At 37.5% G+C, this 12,454-nt stretch overlaps 1 protein-coding gene across 2 annotated transcripts in view; it reads right to left on the bottom strand.

Annotated features, from left to right (window-relative positions):
- Nucleotides 1-430: 430 nt before the first annotated feature.
- The window catches only part of KIF16B (kinesin family member 16B), a 385,946-nt gene continuing 373,922 nt past the window's right edge, over nucleotides 431-12,454 (bottom strand). For both annotated transcript variants that reach the window (XM_036749261.1, XM_036749260.1), the window contains one exon: nucleotides 431-1,767. In XM_036749261.1, the coding sequence (XP_036605156.1) occupies nucleotides 1,609-1,767 (159 nt within the window). In that variant the 3' untranslated portion in view covers nucleotides 431-1,608. The remainder of the gene's footprint in view (nucleotides 1,768-12,454) is intronic.

Genomic DNA, 12,454 nt, shown 5'->3' on the forward strand with positions numbered 1-12,454 from the left:
TCTCCAGCTGCTATCCTTTAATTTCTTACTTTAAATTCTCTAACAGTAATCCCCCCGTACTTTGCCCCCAAGCTTACAGTCCAAACTATGATTGCAAGCAATGGGAAGTAGGTTCCCTACCTGAAACAGTGAAGACTTCATTCACTTCAATCAATCTATACTTTTATAGTTAGTCTATGCGATAGTGGGCTTTACTTGGTGAGAAAAACAGCATCTACAAACATATTTCAGCATCAGTATATCCAAAATGGACGGCTGAATGTAACCGCGTTTTGTTATTTGCTCATTTGTGACTGTCAAGTTTCCAGCCATACACACAGATAAATTATACATCTATATATTTTCCAACTACAATAGCTAAAATTTTAAAGAGGTGACGGTAAGAATGATTGTGTCACAAATTGTAAAAGGAATTTAGCTAGAGCACAGATTCTTCCATAATTTCATTTAATATTGATAGCAGCTCAATTTCAATTTTGCATGAAGCAAATACCTTTGTGATGCCCCTTAATAATTCTGTATAAGTTCATACATTTTGATACAACTGATCAATAAGAATATGTCTATATATATAATATATAAATCTGTGGATGGGAATATATACAATTTGCATATACATGTGTTCTTTCTACTTACATTTCTTCCTCATACACCACAAAGCAGATATTACATTATGTGTATATATATATATATATATGTATATATATATACATATATATATGTGCAATTCTACATAAGTCCTGAGTAATTTAAGTATCATTTAGTAAAACATTGTAAATTCTAATATTTCAACTGAAGCACTTATAGAGAATGTAACACAAACATGAACAACATATCCTTTAAAAAATATATGACTTGCTACACACTCATGTTCTGCTTTACTGAAAAAGCGGAGAGTGCATGAAAGGTACATTCTAAGAAATTAGAAAACAGACATTCGGACTTAACAAGGTCAAAGGAATATCCTTTCTGCGTGTTTTTCATATATGTTTATATCAAGTGATGCAGTTTACATTACATCCAAATAGTCAAGCATGGAAGACTTGAGACATGATTTGCCTTAAAATTCTCTTGCAGAACATGAAATTCTTTGTAAACATCAACTTCTGGGTATTATACAAAAGCTGTCAGTCCAAGAGGAAAACAAACAATAAAATCAAGTAATTAAAAATGTCTTTCTTGAGAAGAAATGCTAAAGAATCTAACGGAAGCAGATATGAGGATACATCTTAGTAAAAAAGGAAATCAGATATTACCCAGGTTCTCTAAAACGATGAGCTAGATTTTCAGAGCAAAAGCCAAAGTGAAGCAAACTTGCCATGTGGAAATGAATTGTCTGAGCAACAGGAAGGAGCCGTATTCACCTGGGGTTCAACAGTGACTGCGCCTTGCCATGGAAACCACAGGTAGAAACAAATGGTACAACATTCTATTCCCAAACACAGGCACTAAATTGGAAAAACGTTAAAAGGTAAAGGAAAGAATTGTTGCATATCTGTTTTCAGCTGCGAAGAGTTAGACTGAGACCTTTGCGTGAGCGTTTTCTTTGTGTTTCAGGAGTCTTGCTAAAGGAAGGCACTGCGTTTGCTGCTGGGCTCGGTCTCAGCTCTAGCTAGTTCCATGGCTGCTGTAGTCAAAGACGCCTTTTTTAAAGAAGGGGGAGAACTCACAGACGGTATGTTTCGACAGAGTCAGGCCCACTTTGTTGAGCTGTAATGGAGATGTTGCAGACTGAAGCATCACATTGAAAAAGTTCCTGAGGTATTGCTGTGGAGGAAAGACATTTTGAAACATGTTCAGGAGGCATAAATCCATGGGTTGGGGTTATAGTGAAGATAGATAAACTGTGGGAAAAAAGGCTTTGCAAGAGCAGGCAATTCCCGTGAATGCTACAGAAAGCCAGCATTCTCATTAAAAATAATGTAAGAAACAATGAGAAATCTCTAAGAGGAGAGGAGCTCTGAAGCACTTCAGCTATGACCACCCAAGGCATAGAAGGAAAAGTCTAAGACTGGTTTGGAGGGAGAGGAATTGGGCTATACCTGCCCGGGCCACTCATCACTGGTATGACCAGAGGCAAGTCACTTACTTTACCTTCTTTGGGTTTAGACTAGCTAATGGCTAAGGAACCTTCCATCATTCATCCTATGAATCTAAAAATAAATTTGTTATGGAAAATGTGGCTATTTCTTTTCTATCATGTAGCAGGTAACAGAATATGAAGCTATTGCCAGTATATTTCCATAGATTTTTAACTTGCCTGCTCTTTAATAAGAAGTGATACAGTGGATTGGAAAAAGCATGGAATTTCCATTAGAGGAACTGGATTCAAGACATATTTCTTTTATTTATTACTTGGTGACCTTAGACAAGTCACTTATATGTCTCTGGACCTCAGTTTTCTTATCAGAGCTAGAGATCAGATGATCTCGAAAGACCCTTCCAGCTCTCAATATATAATGCAACTGGGAATTGAGACATCTAGGTGCTAACCCCAACTCTGATACTAACCATCTGTTTGACCTTTGAAGTATCTTCTCTTCAGGTAAATTCACTGTAAAATGAGTGTCTTAGATTTGGCTATATCTAAACTGCATTCTATCTTTTAACATGCTCTGAATCAATCAATGGTCATTTCTTAAGTAGCACACTTTGGAATGGCTGTCTGGAGGGTGGATTAGAGTGAGGAGAGACTCAAAGTAGGGAGACCAAAAAGAGGGATGTTGTCATAGTCCAGGGTAGAGAGCCAGAACTAAGGCGGTGGTCAAGCAAAGATGTGCTAGGTAGATGGCACAGGGAGCTGAGTGCTGGGCCTGCAGTCAGGAAGACTCCTCTTCTTGAGCTCAAATCTGGCCTCAGATACCTACTAGCTATGTGACCCTGGGTGAGTCATTTAACCGTTTGCTTCAGTTTCCTCATCTGTAAAATGAGCTGGAGAAGGAAATGGCAAATCAACTGCTCCAGTATCTCTGCCAAGAAAACCCCAAATGGGGTCATGGAGAGTCAGACCACTGAAAAACATTAAACAACAAGCAAGCCCAGGGAGGCAGGCAGATGTGAGTGGCCAGGGATTGTGTTAAGCACTGCAGTAGATACAAATACAAAAGAATGATAGTCTCTGCCATCCAGGACATTTCAGTCTTGGTTAGAGGAGACAACAAATTTAGCAAAGTGGTGTCCAGGGAAGGGCGTTTTGATGTGGGAAGTCATAGGATGGAGAGTGTGACAACAGGGAGGTCAGGGGAGATGTGCTTTCCAGTAACAGTGGTAATGTTGATTTGATTACAGCTCCCAGATCAAGAGACTGGTGGGTGTGGGGGAGTCAAAGGCAGATTAGAAAATGGCCTGACCTGAAAGAGCATGGTATCAGGCCAGCTAGATGCAGTGGGGTCTTAGCCACCATGATAGCCTGACCCATGGCTAATGATGATGATAGCACCTAATGTCTCTATAGAGCTTTAAGGCTGGCAAAGCATTTTACAAATACTGTCATTTTATCCTCACAACCCTGGGAGCCAGGTGCTATTATTATGTCCATCCGACAGATGAGGAAACTAAGGCAGACAGCCACTGAAAGAATTCCTAAGGGTCACACAGCAAGTAGACGTCTGAAGGCAAATTTGAACTCTGTTCTTGCTGACTCCAGGTCCAAAGCTCTATCCACAGCTCCACCTAGGAGTTCCAAAATTCCTCCAGGGTACTGTGTCCACAGCTCTTGTGGGAGGATGCAGTTAGCAGGGGAGACAATATATGGGGGCAGAAACAATGGGATCGAGCAAGTGAAGTGAGGTGAGATTGGGGAGTCTCAGGATCACCTGAGTGACTGAGACAGTAGTGGGGTCTGTTGATGGAATTAGGCAAGTTCAGCTTTGGGCAGGAATATCACTCCAGACCTACAGTGTGTTACTAAAAGAAATACTCAAAGCTATGGAGGAGGTACAAAAATAAAACTTATTTCCTATAACCTTATCATATAGGACACTGGTGAAAAAACCACTTCACTGTCACTTCTCTTTTATATCTGCTATTTAGTGGAAACAAGACTTACAGAAAAATAATCCTAAATCCATCTGCTGCTGACCCTACATGATCAGTGTCTGTTTGGGAATCCAGCAAGGAAACTATGGGAAAGGAAACGTTGATGACAAGAGATCCAATACCATAAAGCTAATATTTACACAGCATTTACAAGTTGTACAATTAGCAGCAGAAAGACATCCTGACTAACCAAAATTACCACTATAAACTCTGTTTATTTGTTTTGAGTGTCTGTTTCAAGGTTACAAATACTGCTTAGACTTTAATAACCCAAGCATCTGGAACACTTCCCTAAGACGATGTGGATAACACCAGATGTTGATGCTTTGCAAAGCTGCAAAAAGGAGGTAGGTGTGCAAGCTCAGGCCAGCTTCGATGTCAGGTCAGGATTTTCTATAACAATATTGGGAGTTGATTAAAGGCAGCTTTTCCACATTTTCCACTGGATAAGTGAGATAAGTAACTATAAAACACGTCAGAAATGACCTAAGACAAATATGGGCTCATGGCACAAAAATATCTGGTAGCAGTGTTACTGCATTAAGCGGGGCTCAGCTGCCACTATCAGGCTCCAAGCATTCATTCTCCTTTTCTGAAAGGAATCAGGGTAGAAAAGTAGAAACAGTCCTGAACTTAGGGTCAGAAGACCAGGGTCCTTCAAGCTTCTGTTTGGATTGAGAACTCTTTGTACTTGCATAAGGTTCTGAATGCATATTCATTTCTCTTGTAATAAACCCAGTTTTTCACGGATATTTTGTGAAGTTGTGATTTCCTGTTGACACGCCTCACTTTGCTGTGAGATTAAATGGGGTAATGTTTATAAAGTACTTTGGAAATCATAAAGTACTATATAAACTCTAGTTATCATTAATATTAAATAAGGATGAAACTGACTCTTAGCATGTTTCTGTCTAACTCATTCACATGCATCTAATCCCACTTAGACGTACACGTTTATGGAAACATTGTTACATGAGCAGATACCCAGCCACAGTACCCAACAGCTTCGCTACAATTTTTTTTAAGCCTCCCACAGGTTGCATTACTGTGCAGAATTTTTTTTAATCACAATTATGTCTTCCAGATGAATTCCTATAGACTAGAAGGTAATTTAAAGTTGGAAACAGATGTTGTGTCAATATTTGTCATAATTAGTTCACAAAGTAGGGTCTCTTAACAGGAAGGACTCAATAAAGCCTGAAGGATAAAAAGGAAAGATGACAGGAAGATCAAAATAAAGCTCATGTAGCCAACTATTGGGGCACTTTCCTGGTCAGAAGACTAGCAGTTATCAGATTATGTAAATAATAAAAGAATGCAGCAAAAGGCTTCTGGGTTAATGCCCATATCTCTATGTAGATTTAACATAGGGATACCTTGAGGAAAATCCACTATACACAAACTGGATCAAACCAATAAATTAGGGGATGATTATTCACTTATAAGATAAATTTTCTACTTAACCATTGGAATAAAGATTTCCTTTAAACAGCTGATGTCCTACGTACACTAAAAATATTATATGATGAACAGTTTGGTGGAGTGGAAAGGGGACGAGTTCTGGGGTTAGATCACATGGATTCAATTCCCACCTTGTTGTGACCTTGGGCAAGTTACTAACCTGCCCTGGGTCTCAGTTTCCTTATCTGTAAAACAAGGGGGTTGAACAACATGACCTATAAGATCTCTTTCCAGTTCTGGATCTGTGGTTCTATGAACATATTATAGACATTCAATAAATACACCTATTGCATAAAGTGAAGCCTGTGCTATGTTAATGGTTTGACCTCATAAATACATCACTTTTTTTTTACGAGGAAAAGGTTTATTTTTAAAAATAAATGTTACTGACATATTTTTTTTCTAAATATATTTCACAATGTATCTTTCCTCCTTTCCCTAGCTAAAGATCAGTCACTTACATCAAAGAGTAAAAGAGGGAAGAAGAGGAGAGAACCAGTTCAGCACAACATCCAAATCATAACATTTAGATGTAAGTTGAGTAAAGTATCAGAAATGGACAAAGAAACCATGCAGCTAGGAGAAGACACAACTCTTCTATGTTGGCCCTCCAAAACACAACTGACTAACTTAAATTTTCCTAGCCTAGGGTTTGACCCCTTAATAACCTGACTTCTCTATGCTTTGCAAGGTAGGAACTGATTTGCTAAATCAATCTATGCTGATACACTAATAGGAGCCTATAGAGATTGTCTTCTCTTCCCAGGAAAGAAAGAATCATGTCCCATAGGTGAATCTCAACAGTGGAGTTCTAGAGACAGTAGACCTTTTTTGTCTAACCAAGGGACATTTTCAGGGATGGTAGTCTCCTACCGCAAGCCAATAAGGTTGATAATCTGGGGATGATAGGAGCTTGTAGCACTTACACCTCCAATCATGTCTTATACATGGAACCCTACTTTGCCTGTATATAAGTTTGGCTCTAATGGAATATTCTTTAATCTCCTGCTCTTAATGAGCTTACATTTTACTGGTGAATTGCCAAACAAGGGAGGAGGTCAGTGCCCACTATCTACTCCTCTCCACAGCCTGGAATTGTCAGAAACAGCTGTGTTAGAAGCTTTTGTCGATTTTACTGATTTATACGGCATACACAACATTCCGCTCTCCCCCTCTGCATGCCTTTGCTGAGGTCCATTCCTAGAATGGTTTCCCATAATCACCCTCTATCACTTAGAATCCCTGGCTTCCTTGGAGGCATTGCTCAAATGCCACCTCCTGGACGGGGTCTCTTCTCTATCCCTATCTCTATCCCCAGTTGTTGATATTCTCACCCCGCTGCAAAGAAAATACTTTGTAGTAACTCACCTGTGCATATATTATACTGCTTCCCTGTCTCTCACTCCCCAGAATCACACATGTTAATTAAACGAATGAGTGTGCCATTGGCAAGTGATTTAACCTCTATGATCCTCTGTCTCCTCATCCGTAAATTGAGTACAATAGTACCTGTACTATCTATCTCTCAGGATTGTTGTGAGGCTCACATGAGGTTATCTGTATGAAGTACTTTCAAACTTTGTAGCCGCATGAAGACCAATTATTATAACCAAGACTAAGCAAAATGCTTTGTTCTTCACACTAAGGAAATAGTGCAAGTCAGAACTGGCTGTATTCACCTCTCCAGCGTTAAAGTTTAACAAGTGGTCGCTAACACTGTCCTTTGGTGCAGTCTGCTGTTTCCACAACCTCTAGATTGGGTCGATCTTGAAGGAAGTTTCATATGCAATCTATGCTTACTTAAGCTCCCCAAATTTAACTTGAATTTCGGGTAATTGATAAGGAAACAATTTATTCAGAAAGCTCTGAAGGACTCCAGACTTCCTGTCTATTGACAAGGCTATGCTACTTTCCATCTATTTTAATTAGCTGAATGGTAATATTGTGGTCATTTTATGCTATTAAAAATTACTATTTTGACAGGGTTCACACCTGTAATTGTGGCCCTACTGCTCATTTCCTGTGCCATACACAAACTCAGCAATGCCACTTTAATGCTTTTCTTGCTATCTCATTGTTGTGGGGAGCACTCCATTTTTATAAAATTTAACATAAATCCATAATTTAATTTAAAGTTATTGAAATTGTTAAAATGGAAATGCTCTCTGAAAATTAAATGTGCCTTATCCTACTTTCAGTGGTGACATATTCAATAAAGAACACAGCTCAGTGGTATTCATTGTCCTCAGAAGCTTATGAAGCATGGTAACAGCCTAAAGACAAGTATCAGTCTAATAAAAATTAGGTGTTTCATTTACCAGGCTGCTTGAAAATTCATCATTAACTGACTGACTTAAAGATAGGGAGAAAAGCCTTTCAGCATCACTATGGAAATACTTTGTGTAGTCTAGACTAGGGTTGTTTAATGCTGCCAACAGGTATGGCAAAGTGATATTCCAAGGACGCTTGTTTGTACCAGATCTAACTGAACAGGACACATTGGCATCATATCATGGTAGGAAGAACAACAATGATGTTCAATCAATAAACATGTATTAAGGGCCTAGAATGTGCCAGACACTGTTAAGAATTAGTACATCTCATTTATCTGTCTCAATGTGAGTTATTAACTACACACATATATTACATATAAACAAATAGGTTTTTTTGTGTTTTTTTGGGGGGCAGGGCAATTGGGGTTAAGTGACTTGCCCAAGGTCACACAGCTAGTACATGTGTCAAGTGTCTGAGCTGGAATCTGAACTCAGGTCCTTCTGACTCCAGGGCTGGTGTTCTACTCACTGTGCCACCTAGCACCCCAACAAATAGGTTTTATGACAGAGAGATAGACAGACAGATGGACAGACCTTCTTTTGGAAAGCTGGTCCCAGATAGGAAAACGTATTCAAATCCTGCTTCTGATGCTTACTATCTATATATTGCCCTATCCAAATTTTCTGAATGTCCTCAGAATCCCTAAGACTTCAAGTTACATGCTAATTTTCATTAATAGAATACTTCAGCAAGTATTCCTGATACCAATGAAAATAGAGGTTTGGTTAAAAAAATGTATTTTGGTCTGGACCTGTGATTTCATCCCCAATTTCACCCCCACTGTGGAACCTTCTTCTACTAAAGCATTTTGGTAATTCCTCTGTAACTTACAGTCTTAGGCCAATAGCCACACAACTAGTATGTGTAAGAAGTAAGATGTGTCAGAAACAGAAAAGCATTATATAGAGTACAGCAAAGGTATCAAAATACAGCCTAGGGGATGCTGCCTGCAATGCTTCTGGGTCAGTGGGGCCCTAGATTAAAATGTTATTGGGAGATATTTAACAAAATAAATAAAAGTACAATAGATCACAGGTAATGTTCATGTGTGGTTTTCTAAGTCAATATGCCTGCAAAGTACCCTTATGCAATATTGAGTGGCCCCTCCCCTGTTTCTATTTTGAGTTTGACACCACTCCAGTACAGGACCTAAAGTAATGAAGACAAGGCTTGGTGGTTGTTGTAAGAATCAAATGAGTTAAATAGGTAAGACACTTTGCAAACCACAAAGTACTATATAAATGTTTAAAAAAAAAGAAAAAAAAGGATTTGAACACAGGTCTCCTGACACTAAAGCCAGTCCTTTACCCAGTACAACATGTTGCCTCTCAATTACATATAGTATATTAATAGGTAGCACGTTTAATTTTTTCCCTCTTAGTTGCCTTGTGAAGGAATATTATTATCTTATTATGTTAATAATATCTCCATTTTACAGATGAGGGAATATTCTGAGAGGTTAACTAACTTGCTTAAGGTCCAAGTCTTCTGTCTCTGAGCACCACATTTTTCCCACTGTATTCTTCCTACTCATGTTGGTGTTAGCACACCCAGCTTCCTGGTTTCGAACTCTTAGGTATATAAAGGCTTTACAAGACCTCTCTGGGAACCTGCATAACAGCCTTCACCTCCAATTTCTGCTCAACACCTGATCTGGCCCTCTTTCCTTTCTGTGAAATGGAAATGTTAAGGGATCTAAATGTTTAAAATGTAACATCAACAGTTAATAATAAAACTCAGGCTGAAGACATTTAAAAAAACTTCAAAATATCATCTCTAAAACAATATAAAGTAACATAAGCAAAGACAAAGAATCTACTCTTCTCTTCCAAAGGACTTGATTGTTTCCTAGTCTTGATTTCTTAGTCCAATCATGCAGATGGGTTAAAAATGAAATTATAGTCAATGAAATTTTGTATGTGTGACTTTGTGTGCACATATGCACCCACATACATGTACATACATATATGAATATATAATGTATACATACTACTATGTATATATGAATATACACATATACATTATTTGTGTGTGTTGTGTGTATATTAAAAAAGATCAGTTCTTACATTCACTAAAAGGTTCTTGATTGGCATTCCAGTTCCTAGTTTCTCTCTGCTCCAATCAATCTTCCATACAGCTGCCAAAATAATCTTCCCAAGAAACAGTTCTGACCATATTACTTCCCTTCTCACAAACCTCCAGTGGCTCCCTATTGCCTTTGCAATAAAATTCAGACTCATTAGGCTGACATTTAATTACTACGATAAGCTGGTTGCAAACCATTATTTCTAGTGGTATTTCATATTACTCCCTTCCACATACTTTCTTCACCGATGCTTTTTTCCTTCCTTCTAAATCATTATCATTCCAACTTAAGTAACCTCTAAAACAAAAATCCCCTCTTCATAACAAATCGGTCATAGTAATAAGTTCACACATTGACTAGGCCTGAAAATTTGTCTCACTCTACTTCTCTTCCTTCACTTCCATGCTAAGAGGTAGGAAGCATGGCTTGTCGTCAGGTTTATGAAATGGTATCTGGTCTGGAATCATGGTTGTTCACTTACTTGTTTTCCTTTATGATGTAGCAGTTATTGTACAAATGCTCACTTGCTTTTGCATCACTTCATACAAATCTTACTAGGTTTCTTTGAATCTATTGCTTTTATAATTACTTACAGCACAAAAGTATTCCACTACATTCACATATCAATAAGAAACATGACCTACTATGTGCTAAGCACTGTGTTAAGCTACTATAATTTGTTCAACCATTCCCTAGTTGATGGGCAACCACTTTGTTTCTAGTTTTTTGCCATAACAAAAAGTGATGTTATAAATATCTTTGTACATATGACTCCACTCTCTCTATCATCTTTTTGGGATATCAAAGTAATGGTCAAAGGGTACACACAATTTAATGACCTTTAATTTATAGTTAAAATTGCTTTCCAGAATGATTAAATCACTTCATAGGATCTACCAACATCGTAATAGAATGGATGCCCTTCTTTCCACAGACAATCTGAGGGCATAAGATAGAACCTCAGAGTTGTTGTTATTTTGTAATTCTACTATTGTTGATATGGAACACTTTTTCATATAGTGGTTGATAGCTTGCCTTTCTTCTAAGAACTGCCTGTTCATATCCTTTGACCATTTATTCTACTAGGAATGGCTCTTATTATAGATTTGTATCAATTCCCTGTATTTTTCAGACAACATATTTCTGGATGTTGAAAGGGAGAGTAAATGGGAGAGTGGATAGAGAGTTGGCCTTGAAGTAAGGAAAATATGGGTTTAAGTCTGATTTCTGACACATGTTAGGAAAAAGTCCCTTAACCTCTCCATGCTCTAGGCAATTTTCTAAGACTATAAATTGAAGACACCAACCTGAATTGATAGAGAGAACTCCTCATAGCAATGACATCACAGGTCAAATCCTTATCCATTCCATGTTCAAACAGAAAAATTTGCTACAAAGAGTTTTCCCAGTTACCTATTTCCCATCTAATTCTAACTCAATAGCATGTTTGTACAGGAAAAAAAGAATTTTACACAATAAAAAACTGTCCATTTTATCTTCTGTGGTCCCTTATTCCATCCTTTATCCCCATTTGGTTAAGAATTCTTCCCCTAGTCATAGTTGTGAAAGATTATTTTCTTCTCTCCTCTAATTTGTTTATGATGTGACCTTTTATATCTAGGTCTAGCATCTACTTGGATTTCATTTAGATGTATGATATGAGATGTTAGTCTAAATCAGGTGTTCTTAACTTTTATTGTGTCATGGAAATACTTTGACAGTCTGATGAAGCATATGAATCCTTCCTTAGAATAATGTTTGTTTCTTTAACTGAGAAAAATGCTAAATTTAAATTAAAATTAGTAGCAATAAAGATGTGTATTTTCCCCCTTTCAACCAAGTTCATAGGCCCACTGCAGTCTGTCCATAGATGTTTTGGGGTCTATGGAGGTCATGTTAAAAAGCCATTGTCTAAATAAAATTTATTCCAGGATGCTTCTCAGCTTTCCTCTTGCTATTTGCCAAATAGCGAATTTTTATACCAATACTGGACATTCTTGGGTTTATCAAATACTATGCTCTTATTTTCAATTGCTTCTGAGTCTTGTATATCTAAACTGATCGACTTTTCTATTCTGAAATCAGTACTAACTAGTTTTGATAACTACTGTTTTGTAGTCTATTTGTGACCTGATACTATTATAAGCCCATTTGCTTTCCTCTTTTTCCCATTATTCCCCTTTAGAGTCTTGATTTTTTTGTTCTTCAAAATGAATTTAGTTTCTAGGACAAGAAACATTTTTGAGTTCTGGAAAGTAAGCCACTAGCAGTTTGACTGGCATGGCATTGAATCTATAAATTAATTTATATAGTATTACTTTTATTATACTGGCATGACAGTTGCATGTATAGTTGGTCTCTCTTCAAATATTTAGGCTGGTTTTTATTTGTGTAAAAAGTTTTGTAGTAATAGTCATAAAACTCCTATGTGTCTTGGTAGCAGGACTCTCAGACACTTTATACATTCTATGATTATTCTGGATGGAATTTATTTTTCTATTTCTTCCTGTTGGATTGTGTTGGTAATATACAGAA

This window comes from Trichosurus vulpecula, chromosome 3, assembly GCF_011100635.1.
Source record: "Trichosurus vulpecula isolate mTriVul1 chromosome 3, mTriVul1.pri, whole genome shotgun sequence".
In the NCBI taxonomy this organism is placed as follows: Eukaryota; Metazoa; Chordata; class Mammalia; order Diprotodontia; family Phalangeridae; genus Trichosurus; species Trichosurus vulpecula.